Below are 21,787 nucleotides of genomic sequence, written 5' to 3' on the forward strand. Positions count from 1 at the left end.
CGATGGAAGGAAGAACAGCCTGGTGCGGCCAGCGCCTTCCGCGGGGGCTGTGCGGCCTCGGCTCCCTCTGCATCCGCACTCGGAGCAGGCAAAGAGAGGCGTCCGAGGGCTGGCATGTCCCAGGGACAGCAGTGGGGATGGGATGGGGATGGGGACATCACCCCGGGGTTCCGCAGGGAGCAGAGGGCAGATGAAGCCCGGGGGAGGAGGAGGACGAGGCTCACGGAAGGGGAAGCTGGCGAACAAAAGGCCGATGTTTGCTTTTCCTCCACCCTGCGAAACTGCGGGTAAACAAGGAGCACGAATGGTTGAGTTCCCCTGAGATAACAAAGAGAGCCGGGGCCGGGCCAGCTCTGCCGGTGCCCGCGGGGCACGGAGGGGAACGGGGGGCTCCGAGCTGAGCACCGGCGGGGCTGGGGACGCCGGCAGGGCTGGGGACATCGCTGGTGGAGCCGGCAGTGTGCTACCACCTGCTGGAAGATGGGAAGGAGGAGGGAGAGCTGCCGTGGGAAAGGGTTTGTGCCCTGAAAAATCGAACTGGGCGTGTCTGTGGTCTGAGACAGTTGAGACAGGTGCAGGGGTGGGTTGGTCAGAGAGATTTCCAAGGAGGCCACGTTCTCTGCAGCTGCTCTTCCTCCCAAAACACCTCAGCCTTCCCATCACAGGGGATGAAGAAGCAGCAGCCCTCCAACCCAGCTCTGGGTTGAGGCACAGAGCCCCCTGCACCCATTGGCACCAAACACCGTCCTCAACCAAAGTGGGTTGAAATATTCAAGCTGCAAAGTGGTTAAATATTCAAGCTGCAACAGTTAAACCCCTGAAACAAGCTCCCCACCAGCCCTCCATCCCTCCAGGGCAGCATCCTCAGGGCTGCAGGGCGAGGCACCACCAGCAGGTGAACCAGAGGAGCTCGGTTGGTTCTCCAGCTGTGAAATAAGAAAGTCGGGGGCCCTCACTGCCTTTCCCTGCCTCTATTGAGGGAACAGTGCAATTATCTCTGCAGACACATCACTCCACGACAGAAAATAGCAGCTGAGATGGAAGCGCCGCGTCGTCCCCGCGGAATCCAGCTATCAATGGAAAATTACACATTCATTACCGGGCTTTATTTCGGGGCTCATTTTATTCATTGGCTCGGCTGGCAGGGGCCAGATCTAGCAGGGGCCATCCCCAGCGAGGGGCTGAGGGTGCTGGGGTGACCCTGCTCCCCAAGGTGGGTGCTGGGGACACAGAGCAGAGCCAGGATTGGAGCTGGACCCCCCAATTGTCTGTGACACGGGAGCCACAGCCAGACCCACCCACAGCTCTGGCTCTGCTGTCACCCACAGTGGGTCACAGCTGGGTTTGTGCCACTCAGAGCCACCCCAGGGGTGGCTGCTCCAGGTGGAGGCAGGTTGGGAGAGCCAGCAGGGCAGGGAGCTGCCAGGTGAGAGGAGGAGAGGCCGTGCAGGGCCAGCCCTGGGTGCCAAAGGCCACTCTGAAGCCAGGGGGACACTGGGTGACCCATAGGGGACACTGGGTGACCCCTGGGGGACACTGGGTGACCCACAGGGATAAGTGTGACTGGACAGGATGGGTTGGCCAAGGTGAGACCAGGCAGGAGCTGGTGGTGATGGAGACCTGTCCCAGCATGAACCACCTGCGTTCCTTTCTTATCTCCAGGTTTAATTAGAAATTAATTCCAAAGCACAAACCCGTGCCCAGCACCAGACACAGGGCGGGTAAAGGAGGCTGTGATGGCACAAAAACCTGGCAAAACCCCTGAGCTGGCCATGGGACACCTCATGAGCCTTCGTGAGCCCCATCCTGGCCCTGGCTTGGCTGCAGGGGCTGCAGGGCACACGTGGAGCATCATCCTGTGGCAGCCACTTCTGGGAGAATCCAGCTGAAAAGGGACGTCCCCAACAGGAACATCCAACAGCAGTGTCCAAGAGAAGGTTGTGCCTGGCCCCACAGGCAGAGCCAAGCCAGGGGCTGCAGCAACATCCACCAGCCCCATTGCAGTGCCGGGGCAGGTGGGGACAGCCCTGCCTGAGGTGGCTTCAGGCTCTGTCCCTCCTGCTGAGGCCACTGAGCAGGTCCCACCCCAAGAACTTTTCACCTGTAGGTGTGGAATTAAACCTCTGCGTGTCCAGCTGGGCAGGGCACCCCATGCAGGTGCTGGAGGTAGGCAGAACCCAGGGAAAACCCGCAGGGCCAGGCACCACCCAGCCTCACTGGGGAGGAAAACGGGGAGCCTGACCCCAAACCTCAAAATCCAGGCACAACTGGAGAGGGGGAGCACGAAGGGACCCCAGATTTGCCCTGGGGCGAGTCCAGAGCCGGGGGAGCAGGTCGGGGGCTCACGTACCCCCTTGGCATCACTGCTTCCTCTGCACAACCTGGCGCAGGTGCAGCTCGCTCTCGGCCGCCACGATGGGCTGCTCGTTCTGCCGGTGGTGGCTGATGAGGTGGCTGATGCTCTCAAACAGCACGTCCTTGGTCCTCACCTGCAGCAGGGCACAGCGGTCCTCAGCTCAGCACAGCTGCCTCTCACCCTGATTTTTTAAGATTTTCTGATGTTGACATTCTCGTGGCAAACTTCCTCGCACGCTTCCTGTAAATAACTCATTGTTTTGCATTATTTATGGAGGAAGAGAAATCTGATGGACTGTTGGTTTGTCCAGTGTCATCGGAGAGGTGGCATTTTCGCCTTCCAATCCACTGTCACTTTCGGAAAACTATAAATGTTGGAATCATAAAATAAACTCCCTTTTTCTTCACCTTGAGATCAGCTGTGTGTTGTTTCGTGTCCTACAGTGACATGGGGGCACCTCACACCTGTGCCGGTGTCCTGGGGGTGTCACCCTGATTTTTTAAGATTTTCTAAGCCTTCTGATGTTTACATTCTTGTGGCAAACTTCCTCACACGCTTTCTGTAAATAACTTATTATTTTGCATTCTTTCATGGAGGAGAAATTTGATGGACTGTTGGTTTGCCCAGTGTGATTGGAGAGGTGGCATTTTCACCTTCCAATCCACATCACTTTTGGAAAACTATGAATGTTGGATGTCTCAGACATCTTTTCATTAAAAATCCTTTCCTTGGGATTTTTTCCTCCTGAGAAGCTGAGAAGCCTCAAGACCAAAATGTAAACAATGGTTATCTGCTGCTGTGGAATGCAACAGGTGCATCTGTGATTGGTCTCATGTGGATGTTTATAATTAATGGCCAATCACAGCCCAGATGGTTCAGACTCTCTGTCTGAGCCACAAGCCTTTGTTATCATTCTTTGCTATTCTATTCTTAGCTAAGCCTTCTGAGGAGAACCTTTTCTTCTATTCTTTTAGTATAGTTTTAATGCAATATAGATCATAAAATAATAAATCAAGCCTTTTGAAACATGGAGTCAGATCCTCATCTCTTCCCTCAACATAAGACCCCTGTGAACACCGTCACAGTTGGAATCAGAAAATAAACTTCAATTTTCTTCACGTTGAGAAGAAAAGGGAAGTGGTGTGTGTTGTTTTGTGCCCTATAGCGACAAGCATCCACTTCCGACACCCCATAGCTGCATCCCCACCACCCTGCCCCAATCCCCCACCCCATCCCCTGCCCTCAGCCCTCACCACTCCCTCGGGATCCACCAGCAGGAGGTGCTTGGGCTGCCCGCTGTGCATTCCTGTCAGCACGTACTGCCCGGGGTTGGTGAGGCTGTCCCGCACCAGGAAATCCCCGTCCATCTGCAGCAGCCTCTCGGCGTCCCTCCTGCTCATCCTCCCGTGGTACCAGGGCTCCTTCCGCAGCTGCTCCTCCGTGGGGGCGATGGGGGCTTTCCTTGTCGGGGGGCTCGGCCACTGGTCCTCGATGGGGGGGCTGCTGGCACCCCCTGCAATGCACTCGTGGAGCTTCAGGGCATCCTCAAACGGCCCTGTGGGATGCAGGGGTTGTGGGGTGTCACACCCAGGGCACACAGACCCCAGCCCACCGAGCACTGCTGTGAGCTCAGCACCTCTGGGGCTGTTTTGGGTGACCCAGAAGCTGCTGGCACAGCTTGGCTCCTCCACAGCACCATTCCCCAGGGAGCAATGGCTTACTCATGTCAAACAGATCCTTCTTGGGGCTCTCCTCTGCTGCCCCATGAGCCACCAGCTCGGGTTCCCAGGCGTCCAGGCTCTGTGTGTTCACGTACATGTGCTCCTCGTATTCCCGTGGCCCCAGGGTGTGGCTGTCAGCCTGCAGGTACCCATCGCAGGGCTGGCCTGCGAGGACAATCATCACCCCATCACTGCTGGCCAGAGCTGCCCAGAGCCACAGGGACCCCCCAGCCCAGGGCTCAGTACCCACCCTGGCTCTCCACGTCCCAGGGTGGCCCCAGGTGGCTGCTCGGGTCTCGTCTGGCTGCTGACCCACCCTAGGGAAGGAGGCAATGAGAGCATTGGGGGCTCTGCACCCCCAGGGCAAGGCCAGCAGAGGCTCTGAGGGGCTCACCTGGCTCGGGGGGATGGAGCTGGAGGGCTGAGCGCGGATGTGGCGGAGCCGGGAGTCCACCAGGCCGCCTGGAGGCGGCTCCTTCCCCGGGATGCTGTTGTAGTAATCGTGCTCTGCTGCCCCCTCCTCATCCTCGCCCCAGGCTGACTCCTCTGCAGCCAGCGCCCTGCAGCGGGGATGGGTGAGCTGGGGACAGGGTGACCCTGCAGGGACAGGGCGCCCCAGAGCCACCCCCAGGCAGGGGGGACATGCCCGGGACAGGGGGGTGCAGCAGCAGGGCCCCCCGCCCCCCTACCTCTCTGGGGGCGCCACCACCTTGGGGGGGCTGTGCAGGTACTGCTTGAAGCGCAGCTCGAAGGCCTGGCCCACCGTGCTGATCACGCTCTGCGCCAGCCCCTCGCAGCACTCCAGGATGTGGCAGGCTGGGGACAGACACACAGACACACGGACACACAGGCAGACACACGGACACACAGACGGACACACAGACACACAGACAGACACACAGACAGACACACAGACACACAGACACACAGACACACAGACACACGGACACACAGACAGACACACGGACACACAGACACACAGACACACAGACAGACACACAGACAGACAGACGGACACACAGACAGACAGACACACGGACACACGGACACACAGACACACAGACACACGGACACACAGACAGACACACAGACAGACACACAGACACACAGACACACACACAGACACACATACAGACACACAGACAGACACACAGACAGATGGATGGTTTGAGTGTTTCCTCCGCGCTGCCATCGCTCCACCCTGAGCCCACGGGGGATCTCTGTCACAGACATGTTGTATGAAAAATCCTTTCCTTAGGGCTTTTTCCTCCTGAGAAGCTGGGAGGCCTCAGGAGCAAAATGTAAACATTGATTATCTGCTGCTGTGGAATGCAATAGGTGCATCTGTGATTGGTCTCGTGTGGTTGTTTCTGATTAATGGCCAATCACAGTCCATCTGTCCGAGCCACAAGCCTTTGTTATGATTCTTCTTCTTTCTTTTTCTATTCTTAGCCAGCCTTCTGATGAAATCCTTTCTTCTATTCTTTTAGTATAGTTTTAATGTAATATATATCATAAAATAATAAATCAAGCCTTCTGAAACATGGAGTCAATATTCCCATCTCTTTCCTCATCCTCAGACCCCTGTGAGCACCACCACAATTGGTGACCCTGAGTGAGGAACATTCCTTTTCCCTTTTCCATAGTTCAGCTGTCTCGGACTCTCTGGTCAGTCACAAGATTTTATTATCATTCCATTCCTTTCTATTCCTTGCTAGCCTTCTGATGAAATCCTTTCTTCTATTCTTTCAGTCTAGTTTTAATATCATTCAGTCTAGTTTTAATATCATATATGTCATTAAATAATAAATCCAGCCTTCTGAAACATGCAGTCAACATTCCCATCTTTTCCCTCATCCTCAGAGCCCTGAACATGGTCACAGATTTCCTTCTCCAGCCTCCATCCCTCCACAGAGCCCCCAGGCCATGTCACCTCTCTGGTTTATGGGGTCCTTGGCCACATAGGCGACGTAATCCGTGGTATCCTGCAGACAGAGGGGACATCAGGACTCATGTCCAGCTGCTCTCAGGCTCAGCCCCACGTCCTGGGCCAGGCCAGGCCACCCTGTGCCCAGCTCAGCTGGCAGAACCTGTCCCCACCATCCTGTGTGTGTGTCACTCACCATGTCCCCACCGGAGGCGAAGGAGATGGACTGCATGTGGTGGTTGGCGATGATCTGCATGGAGAACACGGCCCAGGGGGGGAATTAACAAAGTGTCCCCCGGTTGCCAGGCTGGCAGGCAGCAGGAATGTGTGCCCAGGATGCCCAGGAGCGCTCACCTGGCGCGTGGTGGGGATCATGAGGTTCAGCCCATCCACGGAGATGTTGACAGCGATGCTCATGCCGGCGAAGTGCAGGTTGCTCTTGCCCAGGATGGAGAACAGGGCTTTGTTGGGAGCCTGACAGGGGAGAGGGTGCTGGGGGCAATGAAACCACCAGGACCAGCCCCACATCCCTTGTGCCAGGGATGGACAGGATAAGTGCGAACTCACCTTCTTCTTCCAGATGCCCTTCACACCCGGCACCGCCTCGTACAGTCTGTTGATGGCTTCCCTGCAATGGACAGAGCCTGGCCTGCTCACTGCTCCACATCCCAGCTGTTTTCCCACCCCACATTGCCCTGTGGGGTCGGCTGGCCCCACATCCCCGGGCTCTGCAGCGTCCCCGCAGCGCTGCCCCACGTCACGGCCCCGGCCCCGGTACATAATCCCGGCTGGGGCCACCTCCCTTCTCCTCTTTCCACCCATTGATCTGCAGCAGCGCCCTTCCTCTGTGTCCCTGGTGCAGGGCACGGCTTTCCTGGGCCTGTGTTCCCCTTTCTGCACAGGGCCCTGGGATGGGGGAGCATCCAGAGCCACCAGGGAGTACCCAGGGCCACCGAGGAGCACCCAGGACCACCGAGGAGCACCCAGGGCCACCAGGGGCTTGGGGTGGCACTGGGATGTGAGACAGTGGGACTGCAGGGCCATACCTGGTGACCTGTGTCCGCGTGTTGAAGTCCAGGGACCTCATGGAGCGCAGCACCTCAATGCACCCCATGTACTGCGGGGGGAGAGCAGCACAGCAGGGCAGGAAAGGGACAGGAGAGGGTGTCAGGGACAGCTCCACAGCAGCTCCAGGCATCACACAGCAGCTTTCAATCCCTACCCCAAAATGCCCCATCACACTCCCAGATCCTGTGCTAACACCCCAAAATCTCATCTCTGTGCTCCAGCTTGTGATGCCTGGTAGGGGATGGACACACTGGAGTCCCAGGGTGGGCTCCAGGGCCCAGCAAGCCCACGGGGCCCGGCCCCATCACGGCTGTGATGTACCAGGGGGGCTGCCCCGGTCCAGCCGTGTCGGGAGGACCCGAGCGAGGGCTCAGCTGGATGAACCGGACCCACCGAGCCCCGCACACGCCCGGGCCCGGGGCTCTCCGCGCCCTCCCGCGCCACCGGCGGGACTTACCCGGACAATGTAGGAGACGCCGGGCCCCAGCACCCGCTCGTCGGGGTGCAGCCAGCCCTGCGCCGGTTTGCGGATGAAGCTGCCCTTGCGGCTCCACTCATCCCCGCCGGGCCGGGCCCCCGCCGGTGCCGGTGCCGCCGCCGCGCCCCGCGCCCGCCCCGCCGCTCCCCGCGCCCTCCCGCCGCCCGGTAGCGCGCAGGGCGCGGCGCAGAGCGGCTCGCAGGCGCCCAGCACGGCGGCCAGCCCCGAGGGAGGCTCCGCCGCCGCGGCGGGGGCGTCCCGGGAAGCACCGGCGGGGCCGCGGCCGAGGAAGCCGCTGGAGCCGGGGAACTTCCACTGCGGCATCCGCGGCAGCAGCGCGCAGAAGGTGGTGCCGTGCTCGGGCTCCTCGCCCGCCGCGGGGCACGGCGCGGGGGCCGGCGACGGCATGGGGGCGGTCAGCGGCTCGTCGCGGAAGCGATCATACTTGGGCTCCGGGAGCATGCCCGGGGCCGCGCTCCGCTCCACTGCCGCCGCCGCCGCCGCCGCCGCCGCCGCGCCGGCTCCCACCCCCCGCCCGCTCCCCCGGGGCCGCGCCGCGCTGATGTCATGGTGAGAGCGCTGCTCCGCCGCCCGCCCGGCCCCGCATCCTCCGCCCCCGACCCCCCCCGAGGCCTCCAGAGCATCCCCGTTCCGCCCCGCATCCCCGCCCAGCGGCATCCACCCCGCACACAGCGGAGCATCCCCGTCCTGCCCCGCATCCCCGCACACGGCGGAGCGTTCCCGCACACAGCAGCATCCACCCCGGCTTGCCCCCGCGGACACGGCCAGTGGGGCCGGAGCCACCCACGCTGTGCCCTCCATCCTGCTCCGATCCCGTGGGACAGACCCTGAGCGTTTCCAGCTTTGCCATAAAGCGTTGGGAGCGAGGGGATGGGGGTGACAGCCCCTCCCGGAGCCACCCACGCTGTGCCCTCCGTCCTGCCCCGAACCCCCTGGCCGTGGGGCTGGGGCTGGCCCTGAGCGTTTCCAGCTTTGCCACAAAGCGTTGGGAGAGAGGGGATGGGGGATCAGGAACGGGAGGGTGACGGCGCATCCCGGAGCCACCCACGCTGTGCCCTCCGTCCTGCTGAGGCTGGCCCTGAGCATTTTTAGCTTTACCACAAGCGTTGGGAGCGAGGGGATGGGGGATCAGGCAGTGGAAGGTGACCGGGAGCCCCTCCGGAGCTAGCGGGCTGTGCCCTCCGTCCTGCCCCGAACCCCCTGGCCGTGGGGCTGGGGCTGGCCCTGAGCATTTTTAGCTTTACCACAAGCGTTGGGAGCGAGGGGATGGGGGATCAGGCAGGGGAGGGTGACCGGGAGCCCCTCCCGGAGCCACGGGGCTGTGCCCGCTCGCGTTTTGGTTTAGCTGGAGCCAAAGCGGCCGGTGCTGCCCTCGCCCACAACGGGGCCATTTTCTGCTCTTTCCACCTCTGCATGCCCAGGGTTGGCCGGGCAGGAGGCGGGGGAGGGCTCGGCCAGGCTTCGATGCACAAGCGGGCTGCCCTACTTGTGTGTGTCTCTCTCGCTGTGATCTCATCCACAGCCAGATCTGACTCTTTTGTTTATATCTGTCTGGAGGGCTCAAGCAGCGAACAGCACAAACATTTTCTTGTTGTTTTTTTTTTCGGCTTGTAACTGCGGCAAGCAGGGGGGGAAAAAATCCCATAAAAGCCTTAAAGGGATTTTCTGACCTCAATCGAGCGGTTCGCCCTTGCTCCTGCCCTGGGGCTGCGGCGTTTTCCGAGCGGCTCAGAGGATTGGAGTGCTGGAGCCCCCTCACTTTTCCCCAGCCCTGCATCCCCTCCGTCCCCAAAGTGGTTTTAATGTTAGGGCTGCACCATGGCAGCATCTCAGGCTCATTTCAGCGCTTGTTTTCAGCTTGCTCGGGTCGCTTTTCGGTCCAACACCCTCCAGCCCCCGCGGTAACCGGCACAAACAACACCGGAGCCCCCCCGGGGGCCGGCACAAACAACACCGGAGCCTCCCCGTGCCCCGGACGGCACAGCCGCCTTTGTCTCCTCTCCTCCTCGCTGTCTCCTGCTCCCCGGCAGGTGCCGGGGTGAGAGCCAGTAATTGCTCTAAGTGCGATCAATAAATCAAGGTAATAGAATTACATCTGCCGTTGCCATGTTGGGAAGCGCTTCCCTGCTCTCTGATCGCTCCCCTTGGTTTTGTTTTTGTGAAAAACGCCCAATCACTTGGTTTTTAAAAAATTTAAAAGTTTAATAGTAAAGAAATGGTTATAAAAATAGTAAGGCAATTAGAGTAATAATAATTTGGACAATTTGGATTAGGACAATATGAGACAATAGAGACAAAGAGTTATGGACAGTCCAGGTACCTTTTTCTGGGCAGCACAAGGCCGAAAAAGGACACAGTTAACAAAGGATTAACCCTTAAAAGCAATAACCTGTTGCATATTCATACACCTCATGCATGATACATAAATTCCATTCAAATACAGGATTCTGTCTGGTCAGTGTCAACTTCTTCCTCATAATCCTAACAGCGCCTTCGAGGTGGGAAGAAATTAATTTCTCCTGATAACGGGGCAATAAATTCTTTTTCTCTGAAAGATTTAGGTGTCCTGGGGCTGCTATTTCGCTGCGAGTCCTTTCTTTGGGATGGGATCCATGGGATGGGATGGGATCCATGGGATGGGATGGGATGGAATCCATGGGATGGGATCAATGGGATGGGACAGGATGGGATCCATGGGATTTTTGGGGATGGAATTGGACGGGATCCATGGGATTTGTTCCATGGGATGGGATGGGATCCATGGGATGGCATCCATGAGACGGGATCGTCCTGGGAAGGTGGTTGGCTGTCACCACGCCGGGATGCCGGTGCTGAGTTCAGAGCCAGCACCTCGGTACCGGGAGAGCCGCGCCGGGACAGACGCGGCCCTGCCGGTGCCGCCAGCCCCGGGGCGGCCGCGTGTCCTTGTTGACCTGGCCTGCCCCAGCCGGGAGCGGTGCCCGTGACGGAGCAGCAGCCGCCCCCCAAGGCTCCCCAGGGCCCCGGATCGCTGCCGGTGCCACTGCCCGTTCCCGGTGCTACCGCCGGACCGTGACGTCACGGCCCCGCCCAAACCACTGAGAAATCCCCCGCCCCCTCCACCGGCTCAGCCAATCACAGACCAGAATGGCGATGACGAAGCTACGGAGCAGCCAATGAGACGCGAGGAGCGGCGCGGCGGAAGTGGCCGTTCCCGGTGCGGGGGCGGGGCCAGCGGGCGGAGCCGCCCCCTCCGCTCCGCACGGCCGCCCTCAGCGCCGGGCCCGGCGCTCCCCGCCCGGTGCCGGTCCCGGTCCGGTGCTGGTGCCGGGCCCGGGCTCGGCCTCTGCGCAGCGCGGCCCGCTCCGGTTCGGCCCGGCCCGCCACGGGGAGGATGGGGCAGCCGCGGCGGCCGGTGAGCGGCAGCGGCCCGGCGGCGCCATGACCGGCGAGAAGAAGAAGAAGAAGCGGCTCAACCGCAGCGTCCTGCTGGCCAAGAAGATCGTGATCCGGGACGGGGCCGGCGTGAGCGCGGGGCTGCGGGGGATGGCGGGGGGATGGCGGGCACCGGAGCGATGCCGGTACCCGGTGAGGGCTGGCCCCGCTGGGCCGCGCTCCTCAAAGCGGCCCCGCTGCTGCGGCGGCCGGGCCGGGACGCGGCGGATGCTGAGGATGCCGTGATGGGCGCTGCACCTGCCGGTCTGCGCCGCTTCCCCCGGGCGCTCCCGTTCCTGGGCGGCAAAACCGGAGCGGCGCCGGGCAGGGAACCCCGCACCGACCCGGGAACCCCGCACCGACCCGCTGGGGGTGGATTGAAGCACCCTGGGCTGGATGTGAATAAAAAGAAAATTTCGGAGCAGCGTCTCTCGCTGCCTTCACTCGTGTCCGAGACCCCCCAGTCACAGATATATTTTATTAAAAATTCTTTCTTTACGGTTTTTCCTTCTGAGAAGCTGAGAGGCTTCAAAAATTAAATGTAAACTTTGATTATCTGCTGCTGTGGAATGCAACAGGTGCATCTGGGATTGGCTCATGTGTTGTTTGTAATTAATGGCCAATCAAAGTCAGCTGGCTCAGACTCTGGTCAGTCACAAGATTTTATTGTCATTCCATTCCTTTCAAGGATGGTGAAAGGATGAAATCCTTTCTTCTATTCTTTTAGTATAGTTTTAATATGATACATATAATAAAATAATAAATAAACCTTCAGAAACGTGGAGTCAAGCTTCTCATCTCTTCCCTCATCCTGGGACGCCTGAGACCACCACCACACCCCCAGCTGTGTGAGCTCTCTCTGAGGCTGCTGAAAGGTTTTTATTTTTTATTTTCCTGTGTTTTGCAGCGCCAGGGGATTGGGGAGCCCAGTGTGTACCATGCAGTGGTTGTGATTTTCCTGGAGTTCTTTGCCTGGGGGCTGCTGACCACGCCAATGCTCACGGTGAGTGTGTGTCCATGGCAGCTCTACTGAGAATTAAGGTTTTAGCACCACCTTTCACTGGGGAACTGTGGAAAAGGAGGGCTTGGTTATGCAAAAAATACATTTAGATATATTAGTCTATAAATCTATATTTATATATAAAATATAAATAATATTTATATTAAAATATCTATATTAATATATAAATATGTAATATAAGGTATATTATATTTTATAGAATATCTATTTTTATATATAATTTGTATATAATATATATGTATATTTATGTTAAATATATATTTATATTGAAATGTATATATATATTATATAATATTTATATTAAAATATAAATATACTATATATTAAAATATAAATATATTATATATTAGAATAATATTTATATTTATGTATTATATATTTATATATTATATATTTAATTTATGATTTTATATAAATTTTAGTTTATTTATTTAATTTATATTTTTATATAATTTATATAATTTATATATATTTTAATAGAATTATAATATAAATGCAAATATATAAAATATATTTAAAATTATATTTATAAACATCAATTTTATAAAAATATTATATATTTATAGAAAATATATTTATAAATGGGATTTTAAAATAGGAATATTATATTCTATATTATATTTATATTAATAATAAATTTATATTAAAATAGAAATATTATTTATATTTTAATATAAAATCAAGCTAACAGCACAAAGGGATACACAGAGAAGGGATGTGGTGACATAGAGTAAAACCAGAGGGGGTTCAGGTGATGGGGAAAGGCTTTCTGAGCATGCTGGAGTGATTTATACACCTGAAAAGTGTTAAAAGCATTTATTTTTATGGTTAAAGGCATTTAAAGGCAGTGATTTCCCATACTGGGAAAGGCTCCTCACATGGAGGCATTGTTGGCAGGATATTTCCCCTTTTCCCTGGATTTTGCCCTACCAGTCCTCTGGCCTACAGAAATTCTGCACTATTTGCTAGCTCTGACTTTTTCATTTGGTTTTTGTTTGTTTTCCTTTGCAGGTCTTACACCAGACTTTTCCTCAGCACACATTCCTGATGAATGGTCTGATTCATGGAGTCAAGGTAAGGAATATTCCTTCCAGGATTTCCTTTAAATCTGCAAGAAGAACAAGCCATTATTTATTTATATAATTTGCTGATGCCAGCCAATATTTGGCCACTTTGAGAGGGTTCTGGCAAACCTGATGCAAAAGGGAGGACACAGATATGGGACAGCTGATTTTACTGAGCAGGAGTGACAACGTAGAGTTACAACAACTGAGTTGTTTCAGCTGGAAATAATCTCACCAGCAACAGATCAGCACTATGCCCATCCTCTGGAGCAAAACAGAATGACAAATCAGTGATTTCTAAATTTATTGGTGATAGAAATTAAAACCAAGTGGCCTCAGTGACCTCCAGGTTGGGATGTGCTGTGGGACTGGGGAGCTTCTTGCAGTAGAGCATAATTGCAGGCAACAGTTGTGAACAGGGAATATTCCTGAGTGAATATTCCCAGTAATATTCCTGAGTGAATATTCCCTGTGAACAGGGAACATTCCTGAATTCTGACTGAGGAATCAGGCAGCACAGACAATTCTTGGCTGTCTCTGCCAACAGGATCTTGGAAAACAGCCCCAGCACTGAAATGCTCTGCCCTGCAGGCTTGGGAGACATGGCAAGGCTTTGAATAATTTTATTTGTGCTTAATGGCCCTGGCTTCTCATTGTCCTGTCTCCACATACAAGGGAAAGCTTTCCCCAGAGCTGCAGCAGCTGTTGCCATGCTGGAGCTGTGCCAGCAGCTCTCCAGGTCCTGGCAGGGCTGCCTGGGTGCCCAGAGCAGAGCTCTGAGGGAGCAGGAGTGCTCAGGATTTGGTTTTGGGGATTTTATTAAACTGCTCTGTTGTGTCAGCATTGGAGCAATCAGGAATGGGTTGTTTCCTCCTGGTGTTGTTGGAAGCTCTCACTGAGGGGTTTTTCTGTCCTCTGGTCTGTCTGTGTGTCCATCCCAGGGTCTGCTCTCTTTCCTAAGTGCCCCACTGATTGGTGCTCTCTCTGATGTCTGGGGCAGGAAATCCTTCCTCCTCCTCACCGTCTTCTTCACGTGTGCACCAATTCCCCTGATGAAGATCAGTCCCTGGTGAGTTCCCCCTCAGTGCAGCCCCAGGGGTCTGAGGAGGGGCTGAGGGATGAGGGTTTGCAGCTGCTCCTTTCAGGGTGAGATGGAAGAATCTCATCCATCTCAAGAATGGAGGAGGATGCTCAGCCTAGAGACTGACTTGTCTGCTTCTGGAGGGTTTAATTGGGAATTAAGGGTTGTTCTGTCCTCTGTGCTTGTTCCTCACTCAGTGCATTATTTCTGGGAAATAATACACTGAGTATTATTTAGGGAAAATAAATGATAAAACTTCAGGGGTCTCCAGACAAGACTCCATGTTCTGGTGCACTGGAACAGGATGGACTGGAGGCAAAACAAAGCAGAGGCTCAGCTTCAGGAGCTGTGGGCCATGGTGTGGCTGCTCTCTGACTGTGCCTTGGGCTCTTGCAGGTGGTACTTTGCTGTCATTTCCATGTCTGGAGTGTTTGCTGTCACCTTCTCTGTGATTTTTGCCTACGTTGCTGATATCACGCAGGAGCATGAGCGCAGCACGGCATACGGCCTGGTAAGGAGCTGAGTCACTGGCCTGGCTCTTGACAGAATTATCTGGGGCTTTGAAGGTAGGAGAGATACAAAATTAGGGTGGGAGATTATTGACTGATCATACAGATTCCTTGTCCTTATGTTTGTGGTTTAGCTGTGAGGGGGAGACTGATCTCTGCCCACTCTTGCTGGCTGTGTCTAAACCAGCCTGGCCCTTCCCCTTTCCACACTTGTGATGCTTGCTGTGATCCTGCCCTTATTTTAGCTTTACAGCACCATCCAGGCATTCCTAGGATAGCTCTGATTCCTTTTTGCCAGAATTTACCTCAGGTGCACCAAGAGAATCTGTCATCTGTGAATTCTGATTTATCAAAGACACCAGAAGGAGTTCCTTGGGTTATTGGGGAGGAGGAAATGGGCTCTAGGAAATGGGCTCTAGGAAAAGGGTTTTCCATCAAAGATGCCAAAAAGAGTTCCCTGGCTCACTGAGGAGGAGGAAATGTGCTGTAGGAAGAAGAAGCTGTAGGGAATTTTTATTTTTCCAGGTGTCAGCCACGTTTGCTGCCAGCCTGGTCACCAGCCCGGCCATCGGCGCGTACCTGTCCCAAGCCTACGGTGACACCTTGGTGGTTGTGCTGGCTTCAGGGGTGGCTCTGCTGGATATTGGCTTCATCCTGCTGGCTGTGCCCGAGTCCCTGCCTGAGGAGATGCGTCCTGTCTCCTGGGGAGCCCCAATCTCCTGGGAACAAGCTGACCCATTCGCTGTGAGTGAGCCTGCTGCCGTGTGAGAAATGGATTTGTCCAAAATTTCTAGAAAAAACAGCACTGCTGTTTTCCTGTGTGCTGGTAATGCTTAATTTTTGCTTTAATCCTGCTGATTTTTAAGGTGTTAAGCCCTTGGTTTGGCTGTTTTTGTAGCTGTCAAAAAAGTCAAATTTTAAAACTTTTTCTCATTCCCCGCTTTCCCTGCAGTCCTTGAGGAAGGTGGGTCAGCACTCCACAGTGCTGCTTACAGCCTGCTGCTGTGTGGGAAATGGATTTCTCAAAAATTTGTTTAAAATCCAGCACTGCTCTTTTCCTATGTGCTGGTAATGCTTACTCTTTGCTTTAATCCTGCTGATTTTTAAGGTGTTAAGCCCTTGGTTTGGCTGTTTTTGTACCTGCAGATTTTTCACTGATATAAAGTCAAAACATTTTAAAACATTTAAACATTTTAAACACTTAAAAACATTTTTTAAAAATGTTTCCCACCCCTTTCCCTGCAGTCCTTGAGGAAGGTGGGTCAGGACTCCGCAGTGCTGCTCACAGTCTGCTGCTGTGTGGGAAATGGATTTCTCAAAAATTTGTATAAAATTTGTGTAAAATCCAAAACCTCTCTTTTCCTATATGCTGGTAATGCTTAATGTTTGCTTTAATCCTGTTGATTTTTAAGGTGTTAACCCTTGATTTTGCTGTCTTTGTACCTGCAGATTTTTCACTGATATAAAGTCAAATTTTAAAACGTTTTTTCTTGTTCCCCACCCCTTTCCCTGCAGTCCTTGAGGAAGGTGGGTCAGGACTCCACAGTGCTGCTCATCTGCATCACAGTTTTTCTCTCCTACCTTCCTGAGGCCGGCCAGTACTCCAGCTTCTTCCTCTACCTGAGACAGGTCAGTCTCCCAAAGCTCTGGGTGCAGGAAATAAATAGAATCAGAGCTCTAGAAATACAATCAGAGTTGTGCCACCTTCCCCAAGGTGGCTTTTCTTGGCCAATAATTGTAAGAAATAGTGAAATTGTAAGAAATAGTGATTTGTTCCAGCTCTCCTGAGGAATGTGTGAGTGCTGACTGCTCTAGGCATTGCCTGGGGCAAGCCTGGCTTGGCTCCTTGCTGGTGTCTGCCTGGCCATCCTGGCTGTGCCACCTTCAGGCAGTGATTTAAAACCATTTTTTCAGCCAGAGGAAAATCTTCTCTTTGATTCCTGTGGCAGACCTGTTAATAATGTGCAGGTCCCTGAGAAGCAAGTTCAGTAAACATCAGTGACATTGATGGAGAGGCTCTTGGTCCAAATCTGCCTGAAAATCCCTCTTTGATCTTTTCACAGGTCATTGGTTTTTCCTCAGAGACTGTAGCAGCCTTTATTGGTGTCGTTGGAATTCTCTCAATACTAGCTCAGGTGAGAAGCAATTTTTGTGTTGGCTTGAGCAGTCCAAAATTTCTGAGTTAAGAGTTGTCAGAACTCCTCTGGCCACAAAGATTTATGAAACAAAGATGTAAAATTGGGAGGGACCCATAAGAATCCCTCAGCCCTCTTTCTTTGCCCCTGCCTTGAAAACTCCTGTTTTTCTTTGCAGACAGTGGTGTTGGGAATTCTCATGCGCTCCATAGGGAATAAAAACACCATCCTGCTGGGCCTGGGCTTCCAGATCCTGCAGCTTGCCTGGTATGGCTTTGGATCACAGCCTTGGTGAGGGTTTGCCCACATTTCTGTCCCTCTGTGGCCGTTCCCACCCTGCAGCAGCACAGGGTGAGGGCTCAGGGCTGCTCCTCACAGCTCCTCTTCCTCCCCAGGATGATGTGGGCAGCAGGAGCTGTGGCTGCCATGTCCAGCATCACCTTCCCAGCCATCAGTGCCATGGTGTCAAGGAGCACAGACCCTGACCAGCAGGGTGAGTGCCTGGGGACACATCTGGGGGATTTTCTGAGGCCCTGTCGAAGGGAGGAATGAGGAATCTGACTCCATGTTCTTACAAGGCTAATTTAGTATTTTATGAACTATAAAAAAATAGAATATTTATTATATTCTAATATATAATATTCTTTATAGATCATAAAATAATATATAATATTCTAATAATAAAAATAAAATAAATAAAATTATATATATTTAATATAAAATAATATATAATATTATAATGTCAATATATATTAGAACGTAATAATATATTAGAAAATAACAATATGTTAGAATATAACAATAAAATAATTTATTAGAATATAATCTATTCTACTAAAAATAATAAGAAGATATATTAAAAATATATTAAGAATATAATATATTAAGAATACTAAACTAAAACTATACTAAAGAATAGAGAAAGGATACAGACAGAAGGCTAAGTATTTTCTGAGGCCCTGTCGAAGGGAGGAATGAGGAATCTGACTCCATGTTCTTACAAGGCTAATTTAGTATTTTATGATCTATGAAGAATATAATATATTAGAATATTTATTATATTCTGATGTATTATATTCTTTATAGATCATAAATAATACATATTATAATAATAAAATAATTAAAATATATAAATAATATAAAATAATATATAATATTAAAATATTAAAATATTAATATATAAGAATATATCAGAATATATTAGAATATAACAATATATTAGAATAATATATTATAATTCTATATATTTTAATAGAATATATATTCTATTAAAAATATAATATATTCTTAATATAATATATTAAGAATACTAAACTAAAACTATACTAAAGAATAGAGAAAGGATACAGACAGAAGGCTAAGTATTTTCTGAGACCCTCAAAGGGAGGATTGATGAATCTGACTCCATGTTCTTAGAAGGCAAATTTATTATTTTATGATCTATAAAGAATATAATACATTAGAATATTTATTATATTCTAATATATTATATTCGTTTTAGATCACAAAATAATGAATAGTTTTCTAATAATAAAAATAAAGTAATAAAATAATAAATAATATTCTAATATAAAATAATATATAATGTTTTAATATTAATATATCAGAATATAATACGATATTATAATTTAGTAATATATCAGAATATAACAATATATTAGAATATTACTATGATAAAATAATAAATTAGACTAGAATATATTCTATTAAAAATAAAATATTTTATATTCTTAATACTAAACTCAAATTATATTAAAGAATAGAAAAAGGATACAGACAGAAGGCTAAGTATTTTCTGAGACCCTCAAAGGGAGGATTGATGAATCTGACTCCATGTTCTTAGAAGGCTAATTTATTATTTTATGAAATATAAAGAATATATTAGAATATAACAATAATATAATAATATATTAGAATATAATAATATATTAGAATATTATAATATAATATATTCTATTAAAATATTATATATTTATATATAAAATATATAAATATAAATTAAAATATAAAATATAAAATATATAAAAATATAAAATATAAAAATAATATAAAATATAAAAGTAATATATAAATATAATATTTTTATTAGATATTATATTCTTAATATAATATATTAAGAATACTAAACTAAAACTGTGTTAAATAGTAGAGAAAGGATACAGACAGAACACTAAAAGATACTAAAACTTGTGACTCCTTCCAGAGTCCCAACACAGCTGGACCATGATTGGTTATTAAGTCAAAACAATTCACATTAAACCAATCAAACATGCACCTGTTAGTAAACAATGTCCAAGCCACATTCCAAAGCAGCAAAACACAGGAGAAGCAAATCAGATAATTATTATTTTCAGTTTTCTCTGAGGCTTCTCAGCTTCCCAGGAGCCAATCCTGGGCAAAGAGATTTTTTGGGAAAATATGACCGTGACACACATCTGATGGGGCTGGAACAAGGAGGGGAGGGGTTGGCAGGAACATCTGTGCCAGCTGTGCTCACAGCAATATTCACACTCTTATCTTTGACCACGGCTGGTGCTTTAATGGGGAACTCCCAAGTCATGAAAATGCCTCAGAAGGACAACACCACACACCCAGAGGAGGCTGCTGCATTTTGCCTGCCTCACAGTACATCTCTGAATCCTCAGTTAAATTCTAGTTAATTGGAAATTATTGCTTGATGTGCCCATGCTTATTTCAGCCTGCAAAGCAGCAAGCCCAGCATTACTGATTTTTCTAGAACCTGGCACTGATTGAAGCTGCTCATCTGCAAACCCCTCCCCTGCACATCAGCCCAGATCCAAGTGCTCGGTCTTGTTTCTAAATACGTGTCCTGGAATAAAACAAGGGAAACTCACTTGAATTAAATAAGAAACTCGCTTTCTTTGGAGAGCTGGAGGCATTTCCCCTGTTTTCCCTCTGTCCCCAGGTGTGGTGCAGGGGATGATCACTGGAATTCGGGGTCTGTGCAATGGCCTGGGGCCAGCACTCTATGGCTTTGTCTTCTATCTCTTCCACGTGGAGCTGAACGAAATGGCCGAGGTGGAAACGTTGGGCAAGGCCTCCAAACCCAACATGGCCAACCCTACAGATGAGGTACCTGCTCAGCTTCTCACTCTGTTTTCTGGGCTGGGTTTGCCCTCATGTTTGAATCATTCCTCTCTCTCTCTCTCTGTTTCCAGAGCAGCATCATCCCCGGGCCACCCTTCCTGTTCGGGGCATGCTCCGTGCTGCTGTCGCTGCTGGTGGCTCTGTTCATTCCCGAACACAACCTGGCCCTGAGGTCAGGCAGCCACAAGAAGCACAGTGCAGGGGCCCAGGCTCACCCCCACAGCCCACCAGCTGGGGGGTCAGATGGCAAGGAGCCCCTCCTGGAGGACAGCAGTGTGTGAGGTGGGACAGGGGAGCTGCCCCAGGCTCGACTCCACATCGAGGATGGACTGAGCAGGAGTTCAGGGAAGGGGAGAGGGATCCAGGGTCACAGACTGTGCCACTAACAGCTACTGAGGAGGGATGAGGTTTCCCTCTGAGCCAAATACACCCAGCTGGTGCAAAAAATGGAATTGTATCACCTGGTGCTGATGGAGAGGGGAGATAGGGAGCTGCTCCACTGGAGGGATTGTTCTGGAAAGCAAACCTGCCCTTGTGAGTGAGCCCTGTGTGCCCTGCCAAACCCTCTGCCTTGGTGGGAGCTGCCCCTGGAATCAAATCTGGCATTTACTCCATGCTCTTCCTGTGGTGGCACCCTGAGGGGACAGGGGGTGTGTGAGGCACGGGGGGTGCAGCTCTGAGCTTCCTCTCTGCCCCAAGTGAGACTTAGACCAAAAGAATCTAAATCTGCTGTCTTCATGTTCTGATGAAGAGGAGAAAAATGAAGAAGTTGCAGCTGAGAAGGGCAATTTCATTAATTACAAACACTTGGATGGCCACAATGGCTGTGGTTTGTTTGGTTTTCTTTTTTCTTGTCACTCTGACGTGGCATTTGCCTGTTGCCTCCACTGGCAGTAGGTAGAAGAATTTATTTTCAGAAATGTTTTCCTGGAGCTGTGAAGGTTGTTTAGGAGATACAATTCTCTGGCAGGTTGGAGAAACAGCTTGGCTGTGCTGAGCACTTTGGAGACGAGTGGTTTCCAGGGAGAAAGGTCACAGAAATGTCTGTTTACCTTGAGCATTGTGTAAAGCATGCTGGTTTGCCTCTGGGCTCCTTCCATCTGATGCTACCCAAAGAGTGTCCAGAGCTGGTTTGTTCTCAACCCAGTAGATCCTGATGGTGAGGGTCGTGTTGGTTTGGATTCCATGTGGCATTTCTGAGCCTGCTGTGGAGGCTTTTGCTGGTGGAACAGTGGAAGTGCAGCCTCTGCTGCGGGCTCAGCTGTGCTCAGAAAGAGCAGGAGGTGCTGAAAGGAGCTGAGGCAAACAGGGAACGTGTGGTTGTTTATAGAAATGTGGCAGAGGGCAGGAAACAATTGTTCTGATTTGAGTAAATAAGAAGTGGTGGCATTGAGCAGTTCTGGGAAGTAAGGACCAAACCAAGGACACTTCAGGAATTTGAGGTTTGAGGGTGCAGCAGCCAAACCAGTCTTGCCTTGGCTGTTCTCTGCCTGGGGTTCCCTCTCTGTGGGTTTGGGGAAGGTCACCCAGGGGAGAGCAGCCAAAAAGGAGGCAGTGACTGACACAGCAGTGACTGCAAATGCCATTTTATCAGAGGTGGGTATTTAAATGAAAGAATTGACAGTTTATTCTGCATTGATCTGGCCTGGTGGCAGCTGCTGTGCTCAGAACTGGGAGCAGCTGGGACACTGAGGGATGCTGAGATGGATCTGGCTGCAGGTCTGGGGAGGAGCAGAGCCAGCAGAAACTTCCTTGACCTGCCATGACTCCATTTTTCCCTTCCCACAAGCTCCTTGTGGTGACACTCCCAATTCCCAAACATGAGTGGGATGGTCAGTACTGTGTGTGCATGGCAAGCTTTTATCCTGAAGGAAATCCTGTCAC

General features: G+C 51.0%; 2 protein-coding genes across 5 annotated transcripts in view; one reads left to right on the forward strand and one right to left on the reverse strand.

The window, feature by feature from the left end:
- The window catches only part of SHC2 (SHC adaptor protein 2), a 75,400-nt gene extending 67,382 nt beyond the window's left edge, over nt 1-8,018 (reverse strand). Inside the window, exons 1-13 of one of the 4 annotated variants that reach the window (XM_054291092.1) lie at nt 7,530-8,018; nt 7,051-7,121; nt 6,572-6,632; nt 6,359-6,478; nt 6,201-6,254; nt 6,011-6,062; nt 4,767-4,893; nt 4,472-4,637; nt 4,328-4,394; nt 4,078-4,242; nt 3,610-3,911; nt 2,351-2,489; nt 1,427-2,216 (exon numbers count right to left, since the gene is read on the reverse strand). In XM_054291092.1, coding sequence (XP_054147067.1) covers nt 2,361-2,489; nt 3,610-3,911; nt 4,078-4,242; nt 4,328-4,394; nt 4,472-4,637; nt 4,767-4,893; nt 6,011-6,062; nt 6,201-6,254; nt 6,359-6,478; nt 6,572-6,632; nt 7,051-7,121; nt 7,530-8,012 — 1,797 coding nt within the window. In that variant the 5' untranslated portion in view covers nt 8,013-8,018 and the 3' untranslated portion in view covers nt 1,427-2,216; nt 2,351-2,360. Of the gene's footprint in view, nt 1-1,426; nt 2,490-3,609; nt 3,912-4,077; nt 4,243-4,327; nt 4,395-4,471; nt 4,638-4,766; nt 4,894-6,010; nt 6,063-6,200; nt 6,255-6,358; nt 6,479-6,571; nt 6,633-7,050; nt 7,122-7,529 lie in introns of those variants that run through there. The other 3 variants (XR_008484011.1, XM_054291091.1, XM_054291093.1) reach the window with 3 other exon arrangements.
- Nucleotides 8,019-10,920: 2,902 nt separating this feature from the next.
- Nucleotides 10,921-21,347, forward strand: LOC128947051 (hippocampus abundant transcript 1 protein-like). Its single transcript, XM_054291138.1, has 12 exons — nt 10,921-11,075; nt 11,893-11,988; nt 13,018-13,080; nt 14,012-14,139; nt 14,548-14,662; nt 15,186-15,404; nt 16,176-16,289; nt 16,724-16,795; nt 16,974-17,086; nt 17,191-17,288; nt 19,722-19,888; nt 19,975-21,347. The coding sequence occupies exons 1-12, from the start codon at nt 10,992-10,994 to the stop codon at nt 20,182-20,184; spliced, it is 1,479 nt and encodes a 492-aa protein (XP_054147113.1). The 5' UTR covers nt 10,921-10,991; the 3' UTR covers nt 20,185-21,347.
- Nucleotides 21,348-21,787: the final 440 nt, after the last annotated feature.

This window comes from Melozone crissalis, unplaced genomic scaffold (assembly GCF_028551555.1).
Source record: "Melozone crissalis strain CALT ecotype California unplaced genomic scaffold, PUWL_Pcris_2 ptg000088l_1, whole genome shotgun sequence".
Classification (NCBI taxonomy): Eukaryota; Metazoa; Chordata; class Aves; order Passeriformes; family Passerellidae; genus Melozone; species Melozone crissalis.

Excerpts from the sequence above, each read along its gene's own strand:
- LOC128947051 (XM_054291138.1), top strand. The coding sequence starts at position 10,992 with ATGACCGGCGAGAAGAAGAAGAAGAAGCGGCTCAACCGCAGCGTCCTG. Across the intron at positions 13,081-14,011 it reads GTCTGATTCATGGAGTCAAG|GGTCTGCTCTCTTTCCTAAG; the intron begins GTAAGGAATATT and ends TGTCCATCCCAG. Across the intron at positions 15,405-16,175 it reads AACAAGCTGACCCATTCGCT|TCCTTGAGGAAGGTGGGTCA; the intron begins GTGAGTGAGCCT and ends CTTTCCCTGCAG.